We start from the raw sequence: 15793 nt of genomic DNA, 5'->3' as shown, positions 1-15793 counted from the left end.
TCTTGGTGGGAATGTCGACGTGGGTGGACCAGGACAGATTGTTGGTGATGTGGAATTTGAAGCTGTCAAGCATCTCCAGCTCGGCCCCGTTGATGCAGACAGGGATGTGTACAGTACTTTGCTTCCTGAAGTCAATGACCAGCTCTTTAGTTTTGCTGGCATTGAGGGATAGATCCAAGCACTATTTCAGATCTTCAACTGTGCCGAGCAGGGCACCGCTGCTTCAAAGGGGTACCTTTGCCCCCAACAGCCCACAGAACAGACACACCAACCTTCGGCTGTCTTCTCAGATCTTCAGGGCTGCCCACAAGTCCACTTTACTTCAAGTCTACTTACTGCAGTTCTTTCGTTAACCCTGAGCCTATTACTCTGCTTTTTTCGGTTAAGTTTATTTGACCTTTTCCTCATCCCTATCTTTATCCCTTGCCTAGCATCTCCATTTTGGACCTCTCCCTGTCCTGCTCCTGTGTCCTGCCCCCGGGACACCCACTTGGTCATGGCCCTTGATGCTGTTTGGCCTTTCTTGTTTCTGGGCAGATGTACAGGACAAGTTCCCGGCTTGAAAAAAGTAAAATAAATGAACCGCACCTGTGCAGCCATTTCCAAATTGGCGCAATAGACCAGAGGTTCATTGGGAATTGGAATTCCTGACCTCCAACTTCAGGTTAAGGCAGGTACTTGAGTTTTGTCACATGTACTTCTAGGTGGTACAGCTCACAAGTTTGGAAGATGCTTAGAAAGAGCCTTGGAAAGATGCTGCAGTGCATCTTGTAGGTGGTGCAGCCTGCTGCCACCATGTGTCGGTGGAGGGAGTGAATGTTTACAGTGGTATTATGATCCAAGATCAGACCCCAACAGTGGCTAGGATAATGGACACAAACCCCAATAGTTTATTTTAATTTTGTAAGACTGAGGAAGAATACCTTACTCCAAGAGTGATTATATGAATATATTAAAACAAACATCATTACTAACACAGTATTAAAACCTTTAACGTCCCAGTTGTAGCCACTGAAGTTGGCCATTCCCTCAATACAAAATGGAGGAACGCAAAGCTTGCAGGTTAAAATGGACAATGTTTGCAGCACAAGCAGGCTGCACCAAGCCAATGTGTATTCTGTCTGCTAAGAGAGCAGACAGCACCGAAACGAACATTCCGCATACTAATGAGGCAATCTCCGGGATAGTTAACATAGCAATGGAACGATCCCAGGGACAATGGACACAAATAGGAAAGTGATTGCAACAGTGTATGGGAAACCAGACACCGCGGCACCAGCGGGGTTCGAAAACAAAGCACCTGAAGGCCCGCCCAGTAGCCGAGAGATAGCCTCAGTATTGGGGGGATTTAAACAAATCGATTGGGAAGAGCCCCAATCGATTCCCAGCAGGAAAAGGGTCCGTCCAAAAGGGCGCGAAGCCCTAGGACCTATAAAAGACAGGTCCCACACTTAGTTCGTTCTTCTTAACCAGCCCTCCTCTCTGGACCAGCATCTCAACCAGCTTTTGCCAAAGAAGACCTTGAACGAGAGAGAGGAGAGGTTTGGGAAAGCAGCCGCCAGCAAGTAAGTGTCTCACAACGATCGCTACCAGAGATAGACACTCCTGATCCCTTTTTAACCCGTTCCAGCCTGAAGTCTGCAGATCAGAGCAGAGCAAGAGGCCTTGTCCCCTGATTCGGCAGTTCCCTTTAAGATAAGTATTGGTTTATTTAGTGGTAGGAATAGTTTAATCATCTTAGCGTGTGCATGGGTAGTATTATAATTGTATTATAATAAACTCAGTTGTTTGAACTTACTAATTGGTGTATGGTTTTATTGCTTTGAACTTGACCTTGAAACTTGTGGCGGTATCTTAACGATACCTGGCGACTCCAGAGCTAAGTAACGAAACAGAGCCAAATTGAGTGTTAAGCACACTCACCCAGAATGAGCAACACAGTGATATTCTTTGAGAAAGAGATCGCTCTTGATGCTTTAATGAAAAGATCGGACTCCTGTCAGAACCATGCGAGCTTTTCATGATGGTTTAATTGCACCCCATAGCCCCTAAATTATGCCTGTCTTTCAACCACACACACACCCACACACATACCATCACACACACAGGCTTTTAACCTTTACTGCACCAAATACCTACAATATGATACATCTGAATTTCCCACGGTCATCATAGTGGTGCCAATCAAGCGGGCTGTTTTGTCCTGGATTATTTTGAGTTTTTTGACTGTTGTTGCAGTTGCACTTATGCAGACAAGAGAGAGTATTACATCACATTCCTGATCTATGCCTTGTAAATGCTGCGGGGAGTCTGGACGTAAGTTACTCATCTCAGGATTCCCAACTTTTGACCTGCTCTTGTAGCCACGGTATTTATATGGATAGCCCTGTACAGTTCCTGTCAATGGCAACTCCCAGGATGTTGACAGTGTTAATAGCAGAATGCCAAAGGGAGATAATTACATTCTTTCTTGTTGGGGATGGTCATTGCCTGGCGAGAATGTCACTTGCCACTTATTAGCCAAGACTGAATGTTGTCCAGGTCTTGCTGCATATGAACACAGAATGCTGCAGTATCTGAAGAGGCGCAAATAGAGCTGAATGTTGTGCAATCTTCAGCAAACATCTCCACTGGTTTAGCTCACCAGGCTCACTGGGGCTGGTTTAGCACAGGGCTAAATCGCTGGCTTTTAAAGCAGACCAAGCAGGCCAGCAGCACGGTTCGATTCCCGTACCAGCCTCCCCGGACAGGCGCCGGAATGTGGCAACTAGGGGCTTTTCACAGCAACTTCATTGAAGCCTACGCGTGACAATAAGCGATTTTCATTTCATTTCACTTCTGACCTTATGATGGACAGTAGGTCATTGATGAAGGAGCAAAAGATGATTGAGCCAAGGACACTATCCTGAGGAACTCCTGCAACAATATTCTGGGATTGAGATGACTGCCCGACAACCACAACAACCATCGTCCTTTGTGCTCGGTATGAACCTCACCAGTGGACAGTTTCTGCCTGATAACCCACTGACTTTAATTTTGCAAGGTCTCCTTGATGTCACATTCAGCCAACTGCTGCCTTGATATCAAGGGCTGTCACTCTCACCTCACCTCTCGAGTTCAACCCTTTTGTCCATGTTTAAACATAGACTATAATGAGGTAAGGAGCTGAGTGGTCTTAATGTAACCCAAACTGCCAGACCCCAAACCCCATGAAGTCTCGTAGCATAAATCACACATCGGCAACAAAACCTCCTGATTACCACCGGCCACCTCTGCACTGCACCCCCAGCTGATGATGAATCAGTTCTCCTCCATGGTCAGCACGGAGGATGGAAAGGGCTCAGGAATGTGCTCCAGATGGGTGACTTCCATGTCCATCATCAAATTTTGCTCCCAGCGGTCGTTCTACGCCCTTTTCATGAAACCTGATATTAGACAGGATATCAGCAGTACAGTTTTGGATGAGCTGAGCTGTCAATGCAAGATGAAGGCAAACAGTGGAGAATTGGAATAATCAAATTGGGAAATAATGAACAGGTCCATTTATGCTCCAAATGGGTCTCCTCCCACCCAATTTCATCTGAACACATCAACATATTCTTTCAATTGTTTTATCTAATAGTTGCCTCAACTATTCATTCAGTCAGTGTAAGCTGTGGCTCAGTCGGAAGCAGTCTTGCCTCTGAGTTAGAAGGTTGTGAGTTCAAGTTCCACTCCACAGGCGAGAGCACAAAATCTCAGCTGATACGCCTGTGTAGGAGTAAGGGAGTGTTGCATTGTCAGAGCTGCTGCCAAATAAATCAGCAAACTGCAGTCCCATCTGCTCTCTAAAGTGCATGCTAAATATCCCATGATACTAATTTGAAGAAGAGCAAGGCAGTTATTCCCGGTGTCCTGGTCAATATTTATCCCTCAAACAACAGCAGTAACAGAGATCACCATTACTGTCTGTGAAAGCTTGCTGCACACAAATTGGTTACCATGTTTACCACAATAGTGACTACACTTTTAAAAGGTAACGCAAAGAGCTTGGGGATATCCTGAGGTCCTGAAAAGAGCCAATATAAATGAAGTTTTTCATCTGATAGTGAATTTTACATTCTAACCATTCTTTGTATAAAGAGGCTTCTCTTAAATTCCCTGCTGGATTTAAGTACTGTCTTCCATTTATGCACCCCCCCCCCCAACCAAGAAATTGAAACATCATCTTTATTCATCAGTAGTTCTAATTATTCACCACCCCTTTACTGCCACTCCTTCCCTATAAATGATAATAGCTTAAAGTGATGTTTCTATGATTGCTTCCAGACTCTCTTAGGCTTGTGCACTGGAATTAAAAACAAAATATTTTGTTTCTCACAAATGATGCTAAGAATTCTCAGTGTGACAAGAATTACTCTGACAACCAATATAAAATTTTCAGTTGGTCTTGGAGTGTGGAGCATTCACACATACTGGAAGCTATATATTAATACACAGGGCCTTGTTCTTTGCAGAGAGATAAGAACATGTATACACATCTCACTTGTTTTAGTTAAATAAAATAAGTGACAGCCATTTATTGGTTCATTCCTCAGGGCAATGTCTTGGCCAATCAGAGTCAAACTCTGGTTTAAATTTCAAACTGTGCACGGCAGATAACTGTCACTCACCATCAACTGGTGCATTCTCCATTACAACACCTCTACCAATCAGAGTCCACTGACCAACCAATCGGCACTCTTCTCATACTGTATAAATTTGTGGTCTCCCTTGCGAGTTGTCCTGATGAATGCAAGACCAAAAGCTTCGACAAAAAGGTCTTTATTTCCAGCAATATTCAAGTTCTGTACTACCAAACGACTAGAAAAATTGTTCCTTCTGTATATATCATGTAGGAAGTCAGGTTATGCAACTCAAAGCTAATAATTCATTGAACTATATTGCATTCTGTCTAATGCGTCTTTGTTTACAAACATTTCCACCATTCTTAACAATGCCTGCTTATTTTATGACTGTTAAAAAAAATCAAAGCCAAATGTGAGATTACAAAAAGTAAATCCAAATTGTCTGATGTTTCATATTTTAAAGATTTTTGTCAACTGCTTCACAGTATTTAATTGGTTTTGTATGCGAGCCCAAGACAGTGTTTGTCAAGTGGCCAAAAGCTAGGAAAAGAGGCAAGAAATTGCTGAGTATAATACAAGTCTCTAATTGTAAAGAACATTTTCCCTTACTAAACAGTGTGTCATGGTAACTCCCTCAAGGCAGAACAACTATTAGTACTTTTGATATCTTCTGCCCCAACCCTTCACCTCATTTCCCAAAAGACAGTTGAAATCTAATTTATTTTTCTAACTAGGCTCAGCAGCCTGAGAATTTCTGATGTCACCTTGCTTTCAGGAAAAAAAACCCACGATGCTCTGTTCTCATTTGCCTGAGGTATTTCTATTTCAAGGACTAAGCAATAACATTTGAAATACTTCTATTGAGAAACACACAAAATTTTCTGAAGCTCAGTCGGATGTCAAGCAGTCTTGATCAGGATCACTAAATAAAGATTTCAACTACTTAGATGGAAAAAAAATATTTATCATAGCTTTAGACATCAATCTCAAGTGGTAAATATAATTACAAGTGACAGGAACACATTCTAATATACTCCTTACTTACATTCTCTTCCATAGGCCACAAAAGTCATTCACTAGTGATTAAAGTTAGTAGTACTATGAGTGCAGAAATGACTACAGTTAGAATGATAAACCATATAATCATAGAAAGATAACCAGTACAGAAAGAGGCTATTCAGCCGATTGTGTTTGCACCAGCCAAAAGAGAGAAATAGAAACTAGTCGCTCATTTTAGTCCCACCTTCCAGCACTTGGTTCATAGGCTTGCAACTTATAGAACTTTACATGCAGATCCAGGTACATTTGTGTTGGGCCTCAACAACAAACTTTAGGCAGTGAATTCCAGATGCTCACCACTCTCTGGGGGAAAATGCTTTCCCTCATGTCCCCTCTAATCCTTTCACCAATCACCTTAAATCTACATCCAAGTGGTTGACCCCTCAACAAGTATTTCCTGTCTATGCTATCTAGGCCCCTCATAATTTTTTAAAGCTCAATTAGTCTGAGGAGAGGTTGAATAAACTCGATTTGTTCTCCTGGAACGACGGAGGGTGGGGGGGCGTCTTGATAGAAGTCTACAAAATTATGAGGGGCATAAACAAGGTGGATAGTCAGAGGCTTTTTTCCAGGGTAGAGGGGGCATAGGTTTAAGGTGCGAGGAGCTAGATTTAAAGGATATGTACAAGGCAAGGTTTTTTACACAGAGGATAGTGGGTGCCTGGAATTCGCTTCCGTAGGAGGTGGTGGAAGCAGAAACGATAATGACGTTTAAGGGGCACCTTGACAAATACATGAATAGGATAGGAATAGAGGGATACAGACCCCGGAAGTGTAGAAGATTTTAGTTTAGACGGGCAGCATGGTCAGCACAGGCTTGGAGGGCTGAAGGGCCGGTTCCTATGCTGTACTTTTTTTTGTTCTTTGTTCCAAGGAAAACAACCCGACCAAATCAGGGATTTCCAATCTCTCCTCATAACTGCAATTTTCAAGCCTTGGCATCATTCTTGTAAATCTCCTCTGTACTCTCTCCAGAGTAATTATGTCCTTTCTGTAATGTACACTGTACTTAAAATTCCAGCCTAACCAGCATTTTATACAGTTCTGGCATTACACCCTGCTTTTATATTCAATACCTCGCCAACTAAAGGAAAGCATTCTATATGCTCTCTTGACCACTTTGTCCGCCGGTCCTGCCACCTTCAGGGATCTTTGGACATGCACTCCAAGGTCTCTCGTTTATTAAGCATTTCATCGTTTTGTTTGCCTCCCCAAATGGACCACCTCACACTTTTCCGGATTGAATTCCATTTGCCCTTTTCAGGCCAATTAATCAAACCATTGATAAAATTCTGGAGACGACAGCTCACCTTTTCACTATCAGCTACACAGCCAATTTTTGTGTCACTTGAAAATTTCTCAATCATGCCACCCACATTTAAGTCTAAATCATTAATATATACAACAAACAGCAAAGCCTTCAACACTGAGTCCTGTGGAACACCACGGGAATCCCCATTCGCCAAAATATCCATTGATCATTACCCTTTGTTTCCAGTCCCAGAGCCAATTTTAGATCCAACGTGTCACCTTCCTCTGTATCCCATAAGATATTCATGATATCTTACTTTTCTGACTAGACTGCCATGTGGTACCTTTTCAAAAGCCTTAATGAAATAAATCCATGTAGACAACATCTACTGCACTACTCTCATCAATCCTGCTTGATAATTCCTTAGTTCGTAACACATGATCTTTCCCAAACAAAACCATGCAGACAATCCCTGATCTATCTGTGCCTTTCTAAATGACAGTGTATCCCGTCAGAATTGTTTCCAATAATTTGCCTAGCACCAAAGTCAGACTGACCGGCCGACAGTTCTCTGATCTAGCCCTTGCACCCTTTTTAAATAATGGTACAATGTTTGTAGTCTCCAATCCTCTAAGATATCACTTGTATTTAGTGAGGATTGGAAAATAATCCTCAGAGCATCCACTAGTTCTTCCTTGGCTTCCTTCAACAGTCTGGGATACTATTCATCTGTCCCTGATGATTTATTCACCTTCATGGACGTCAGTCCCTCCAGTATGCCCTTTCTCACTATGTATATTGCATCTAATATTGCACACTTCCCTTCTTTGACTAGAATGCCTGCATCATCCCTCTCCTTCGTGAATTCAGTGAGACAAAGTACTCATTGAGAACCCTGCCCATGTCTTCTGAATCAATCAAAAGCTACCACGTACATTTGCAGATTCTCCATGTGCCTGCGTGGATCTCACCCCCACAACCTAAAGGTGTGCAGGGTAGGTGGATTACCCAGGCTAAATTACCCCTTAATTACAAAAAATAAAATAATTTTTTTAAGTTGGCATGTACATCTCAGCCCACCTTTCTATTCTCCTCCTCTCAATGTATTAAAATATCTGAGGATTTTGTTTGATTCTACCTGCCAATATTTTTTCGTATCCTCTTTATCAAGACCGAGTTTTATAGCACAGAGAGAAGTCTTTTGGTTCATTGTGTCTGCGCCGGCCATCAAGCACCTATCTATTATAATCCCATTTTCCAGCACTTGTCCCGTAGCCTTGTTTGCTATGGCATTTCAATTTCTCATCTAAATACTTCTTAAAGGTTGTGCGGGTTGACACCTCTACCAGTCTTTCAGGCAGTGAATTCCAGATTCTCACCACCTTCTAGGTGAAAAGGATTTTCCTCATATCTCCTCTAAATCTCCTGCCATTACCTTAAAACTATGCTCCCTAGTTATTGATCTCTCCACTAAGGGGAAAGTACCTTTGTGATACCCACCCTATTTATGTCCCTCATAATTTTATACATCTCCATCAGGTCCCCTCTGAGTCTTCCCTGCTCCATGTAAAACAAACCCAGCCTGATCAGTCTCTCTTGATAACAAACACTCCAGCCCAGGCAACATCCTGGTGAATCTCCTCTGCATCTGCTCCAGTGCAATCACTTCCTTCCTATAGTTTGGTGGCCAGGACTGTACACAGTACACCAGCTGGGGCCTAGCCTGTGTTTTATACAGCTCCAACATAGCCTCCCTGCTCATTTATTCAGTGCCTCAGTTAATAAAGGCAAGAATCCATGAGCCATCTTTTTTTTAAATTTAGAGTACCCAATTCATTTTTTCCAATTAAGGGGCAATTTAGGGTGGCTAATACACCTACCCTGCACATCTGTGGGTTGTGGGGGCGAAACCCACGCAGACACGGGGAGAATGTGCAAATTCCACATGGACAGTGACCCAGAGCCGGGATCGAACCTGGGACCTCGGCACCGTGAGGCAGCAGTGCTAATCATTGCACAACCGTGCTGCTCCCCATGAGCCATCTTAACCACCTTATCTATTTGTCCTGCTGTCTTCAGAGATCTGTGGACATGCACATCAAGATCCCTTTGATCTTCTGTACTTCAGACGGTCCGAACATTCATTGTATATTTCCTTGCCTTGTTAGTCCTCCTAACATGCATTACCTCACACTTTGAGGTTAAATTCCATTTGTCCATCTTCTGCCCATCTAACCATTCCGCCTGTATCATCCTGCAATCTAAAGCCGCCTCACTATTTACCACACCACTAATTTTTGTGTCATTTGCGAATGTATCATACCTCCGACAGTCACACCCAGATCATTAAGCACACTACAAACAACAAGGGACCCAGCACTGATCCCTGCGGACACAGGTTTCAGTCACAAAATCAATCTTCAACCACCACCCTCTGCCTCCTATCACTAAACCAGTTTGGATCTAGTTTTCAAAATTACCCTGGATCCCATGGGCTCTTACCTTCTTTATCAGCCTCCCATTGGACTACATATGCGACTAGGGGCTTTTCACAGTAACTTCATTGCAGTGTTAATGTAAGCCTACTTGTGGCAATATATATTATTATTATTATCAATTCCTTTTTCATATATGCTGATGGACATCATTTTGACATGTTACCCATTTCAATGGTCAGTAACCTACCTGTAAACTAATTTCTATTCAGTAGTCTTAATCTATCCAAATATTTTTAAATAGCTTCTGCCGCCCATATACAAATCCAATTGAAAAAGTCGGAAGCAGACAATTCACAATCCATTAGAATCCAAAGGACAGCGACATTCAAATTATAGTGATATTGATGAAATGGTCTTAACTGGACAATATTGTGCATCGATTTATAAAGGCTTACCAAGATCCATTGCTGTTTCCATGAAACTTTTTTGTCTTGAAGCAAATTCCGCAAGCAATTTCTGTTGTCTCTCTCTGGCTTTCTGACGTCTGTGTAAAGAAAAATAAACAAATGAAAATAAAACAATAATTGGCAAAAGGTACAAAAGAAAATTTGGTTCCTATTGAATATTCAGCATATTTACTGTGCCCTATTCAAGTGCAAGAACTTTCTCCTCCAGCTAAATCAATATTAGCATGATTCAGAAAGGTTCCGTCATCAAATTTAGGGAACGTATTCAGATACTGAGCAACTGAAGAAAAGCATAAATACAGCAATGGACAGCATTTCAAAATATGATGCACTTAAATATATATTTTTAATACAGAATATTGTGCTCATAAAAGACAAATTATTTATCAATGCCACAATTATAGGTTATTTCAGTATTTATCCACAGTGCAGTATTTATTCCACTGCTCAGCATTTCAATATGTAGAAATTAATTGTCTTTGTATAATGCCTTTCATGTCCTCAGGGCATCAGGACACTGTGGCATCAAAGGTGAAATCAACTGTGTGGCTGAGTAAATCAGTAGCTACAGAAATGTTGCAGTGAACAGAGGACCAAAGGGATTTTGAAAGTGCAGTGGTAAGTAAATTGGGGGAGAGATCTTTTCCAGGGGCGGCACATATAAGGAGGTAGGTTTGGAATGTTGAAGGGGGATATGGGTGGAAAGTGATGGAAATGAGGTGATCAAAGATGACCTTATCTGTGATATGTTGAGACATGAGATGGTAAGGTCAAAGGGGTAGCTAAGAATATGGGTGGATAGTTTACAATAGAGAGAACGCAAAAGAACAGCGAGTGCAGAAGAGAGTGAGTAAGAGAGTGAGAACAATGAATTGAGATGGAGGTTGAAATCACTGAGAATGAGAGGACGAGTGTCTCCACATAATTGATGTTTGTCTCCCCATCCTTTCTTAAATAATCAAGTGGCATCTGCACTTTTCCAATGGGAAATCTGGAGAGTTTTGGAAAATTATGACTAACCCTCCAAGACACACAGCATCTTGGCATTGGAAACACATTACTGTTCCTTCTGTCAAAATCCTGGACCTCCTGCCCTAACAGCACTGTGAATACACCTAAATCATGTGGACTCCAGCAGTTCAAGGCGGCAGCTCATTGCCACCTTCTCATGGGCAATTAGGGATGGCAAATACATGGGCAATACACCAAAATCGAGAGCTCCATATATACACTAAAAAACTCCATGTTCGTCAAATAACAACCAGATACCTCTGCCAACCCACATAACCTACTCTTCTTCCTACATGCCCAAATAATCCTTACTTTCATCTCCAAAACTTGGAATCAGATGTTTTGCCTTAGCAGTTCAGTCCACAAGGCTATTTTTTATGAAAAGACAGCCGAGTGTTCAGAGTCAAGTCAGGAAGCAGGAAGCAGAATTTTTCAAGTGAAAAAGAGCTAGGAAATTTATAGGGCTCTAAATGAGCCACAGTTGAAATCGGTTTGGTAAGCACCTAACAAGTAGGAGCCAAGTTAAAGGAGCTTGTAAGCCATATTTGGCCTGCAGTCAATGTACTGGATCCTCCAAGTTTATAACAAACTCCCAAATGTAAACACTACTCACTGATTAAATATATTAACATTTTACTTAATTCAATCTCTGCTCTGGTGACTGACAGAGCCTTGGCATTGAGTAATTGTATGTTAGTATCTGCAGATCACTAGGTAGGCCTCAAATAACTAATGTGTTGTACAACTCGATGGTTGTCCATTTTTGTTTGAATTGCTCCGGAGTACAAATCTTAACCTGAACTCGATTCTCTTTCAGAGCAGCAAAGATCTGACATGCTTTTCATGAAAAACCAAGAGTTCATGCGCTGTGCCATAGCTCTAAATTTATGAAACCTTAGTAGATAAAGCAGGGAAGTATTAAATTACTGGAAAGAATTGTGAATAACGGATCTGAAACGGATCATCAAAGGCTCTTCAATAGAGTTGAAAGCGACCCTGATTGAACAAATTAGAATCCCACAATCCCCATTTTGATCAAAGTATGGCAAATACCTATATTTTTTTTGAAAGTTCAGTTTAGAACAAGTGCTAAACCTTACAGGGAATTGCAGTTAAACAACACAAAGTGACCAAGTCCACAAAATCAATAGATTAAACTAATTTATTCCTGTATGCAGAGCTAACATAGGATCTGCTACCAATTCTAGAGAGAAAAGACCAGAAACATTGGTTATCGCAATGGTTTTGGGCTGGTGAGCAGTGGTCATAACCCAAGCAAGCTGGCCCCCTTGCATTGCACGGAAATGTTTAAGAAGCACTAACAAAAATCCATTTCATCCTAATCTGACCAGTTGTACTCTCTCCAATTAGCTGAACTCTAACTATAAATTGAACATTGGATTAATTTAGAAGATGTGAATTCAACTGAAGAATGAGATTGAAAATTTTTTGATAAAGATGATCCTTATTATCTCATTATTTTAAAAGTGCAATTCACACCTGAACTCCCACAAGAAAGACAACTGAAAAAAAAACCAATCTAAACAAACTGAAGCTCTACCCCATTACATCGCGGCTCCAGACTGGAATCAAGGCTTTGAAACATGGCCCCGGAGAAACAAAACTAACTGAATTATCAACTACAGGGCAGGCACCTGGCACTCAGATTATAATCTTTATAATAATCTTTATTAGTGTCACAAGTAGGCTTACATTAACACTGCAATGAAGTTACTGTGAAAAGCCCCTAATCGCCATACTCCGCCGCCTGTTCGGGTACACAGAGGGAGAATTCAGAATGTCCAATTCATCTAACGGTACGTCTTTCGGGACTTATGGGAGGAAACTGGAGCATCCGGAGGAAACCCACACTGACATGGGGAGAACGCGCAGACTCTGCACATACAGTGACCCCCAAGCCAGGAATTGAAAACGGGTCCCTGGTGCTGTGAAGCAACAGTACTAACCATTGTGCTACCATGCTGCTGAGAATCCTAAAACTTATATAAAAGTGAGGGAAGGGCACTCCATTTTCCCACAAAGAAATCAAGCATTTCCCCAACTGCAGGGATATTTGAAAACCTTTTTTTTTTTAAGCACACAAGAATGTAGCCATCTCCCCACCCACATTCTAATAGAGGAATATTAGCCCCAGAAAATGCCTCCGAACAGTTCCATAGCCAGCACTGCTTTTTCCTTCAAACCCCTTCTTAGCTGGTTCCTCATCTTAGAACATAGAACATAGAACGATACAGCGCAGTACAGGCCCTTCAGCCCTCAATGTTGCACCGACACATCTTCATGCTCCATTTCCCTGCACGATATGAAGAAATAGAGTCTAGTCCAATGTCATCACTATTTTCTGTTACTCCCCCTCCCCTTGCCTTGTCCTCCTTATCTTCTCCTGTCCTGCACCCTGCAACCCATATTCATTCAAACTCCTATTCCCTTTAGAATTTAGAACAGTATAGCACAGAACAGGCCCTTCAGCCCTCGATGTTGTGCCGAGCAATGATCACCCTACTCAAACTCACGTATCTACCCTATACCCGTAACCCAACAACTCCCCCTTAACCTTACTTTTTAGGACACTACGGGCAATTTAGCATGGCCAATCCACCTAACCCCGCACATCTTTGGACTGTGGGAGGAAACCGGAGCACCCGGAGGAAACCCACGCACACACGGGGAGGACGTGCAGACTCCGCACAGACAGTGACCCAGCCGGGAACCGAACCTGGGACCCTGGAGCTGTGAAGCATTGATGCTAACCACTATGCTAACATGCTGCCCTTCTCCCTTACACCTTTATTCTCTTATCCTGTCACTAGCTACCTTGCTTGACCCAAAACCTGGAACTGGCCTTGGCTCCTTGTATACATCACTGCAGATCAATTAGTATCTTCGATTATATTCTTGCATATGGCATGCACCTTGTTACAATTTTATACCGGTACCAATTTCAAAACAAACCACCTAGTTGAAAACCAAAGGGATCAGATTGGCAGCCTGTTTATACATCATGGTTGATTTTGTTTTCCATTAAACTCATTAGAAAACAACATTAGACTGAATAGAATTCAAAGGCTGACTGATCCGAAATTAGCTTCCCAAAAGACAGGGCCAATCAAATTGACCCCAAGTGCAGAATACAAAATCACTGGGCCATAACATCTGAGCTCCACAGCATCAGATTGGAGGACCCCTCTCGGAACTTCACAGGTCAGAGTTTACATAGGAATTGTTCAGAAATACAAACTTCCTTTGGATAATTGTCTAATGCTGGGAAACATCCAAAATACAATTTAAATCTCAAATTTCGGATGGTTCTCGCAGGCTTACACCAATAGTTACTCGGAGGGGCGGCCTGGTGGCGCAGTGATTAGCACTGCTGCATTCTCGGCATGGAGGACCAGGGTTGATCCCAGCCCTGGGTCACTGTTCGTGTGGAGTTTGCACATTCTTCCCGTGTCTGCGTGGGTCTCACCCCCCCACAACCCAAAGATGTGCAGTGTCGGTGGATTGGCCATGCTAAATTGCCCTTTAATTGGGAAAACAAATTGGGTACTCTAAATGTATTTTTTAAAAAGATAAAAAATAGTTACTCGGAAACAGTTAGAACACTTAATACCTCTTGTAGCTTCTGAGTAGGTATTATAAATACCCAGACTGACCCCCACAGGACTCCCATCTCGCTCTACCCACCCACTCTCCTCTCCACCCCATTCCCCTCCTTCCCCTCCAGCCCCCTACCCCAGCCGCCATCGCCACCAACAAATCCTATCCAATTCATCTTCAAATACTTACCTTCTCTCTGGCCCGTCATTGACCTTTAAATTTCAATGGGACCTGTAGTTTATCTAGCTTTGTGCAGCCAGTGCCGTAAAAAGGGGGCTTGCCTCGTTCACTTGGACACAGCTGGACTTTGACACCAGGCCTTGGAGATAAGCAGCACAGCCTGGATCTCGCCCAACCAGAGTCAGAAGATCGGGCGAGACAGCCTCAGAAGAAAACTGACTCATGTAATTGAGCATGGAATGACAATCCAATGGTAATTGCTACTCCTTAATATATGGAAACCTTGTGAAAAGTTCCAATGATTTTCTGTCTGCATTCAACATTCACCAACCATAGTGGCATAAATCAGTCTGAAGTTAGGATGAAGCAATTGAATAAAGGAGTGTTGGTCAAATAGTTAATTTTAATGCATCATTAGATTTCAAGTTAGATAATAGTGCTGCTGAAAATGGACTGACCAATAATCAACTGAACTTGAATCTTGAAAAGCAGGTTTGTCATAACATTTAGCTTGAAAATTTTTAGAAAAACAAACATGAGTTGCCTTTGGCTCCTTCCATTTCCTACAATGCCCATACATTTCCTCGTAGCTTAAGGCGTGCCTTACTTAAACTTGGTCCCTAATAAGGTGACATCAACAAATCTTGACAGATTCAATTCAGTGCAGTAATTTTTTCTGGTAGCTTAAGGGGTAGACACAGCAAGGCTGCAAATATCAGCAGCAATTTGATTTCTGCTTTAGTGCCGTATTGGTTTCTATGGCAACAGTCCATCTTGAAAGAAATGCCACCTTTGTCTTTGTCGACAGGTCAGGGTAGCAAAAAATAGGTCATCACCACCTGTTTATAGCTCATTCCATTTTCATTACGATTAAATCTGACTTGAAATCCAAAATGAATTAAAGCCAATCTATTTGAACTAAACTGTTTTGTTTCATTTGATGAATCACAATTTCAGACTTTTGTCTGTCTCTGCTGCTGGTGAATGTGTTTGTTGAAAGGTGAAATAATGTGGACGGAAAATCTGTCAAACAAAAATGAGCGAAAGCTGCAGAAATTCATGTCCAAATGCTTGTGTCTTTCTCGCTAACAATTTTTAAAAATTGTGTATTTTTTCTGTTACATAATTAAATATACACAAAGTAACATTATAACAGCTGTG

At 42.0% G+C, this 15793-nt stretch overlaps 1 protein-coding gene across 1 annotated transcript in view; it reads right to left on the bottom strand.

The window, feature by feature from the left end:
• The window catches only part of ubr3 (ubiquitin protein ligase E3 component n-recognin 3), a 466944-nt gene that overhangs the window by 269834 nt on the left and 181317 nt on the right, over positions 1–15793 (bottom strand). Inside the window, exon 25 of the mRNA XM_038790293.1 lies at positions 9812–9900. Coding sequence (XP_038646221.1) covers positions 9812–9900 — 89 coding nt within the window. The remainder of the gene's footprint in view (positions 1–9811; positions 9901–15793) is intronic.

Source organism: Scyliorhinus canicula, chromosome 2 (genome assembly GCF_902713615.1).
Source record: "Scyliorhinus canicula chromosome 2, sScyCan1.1, whole genome shotgun sequence".
Lineage (NCBI taxonomy): Eukaryota > Metazoa > Chordata > Chondrichthyes > Carcharhiniformes > Scyliorhinidae > Scyliorhinus > Scyliorhinus canicula.
Note: the sequence above shows the minus strand (reverse complement) of the source record. Positions and strands in the feature narration are given on the sequence as shown.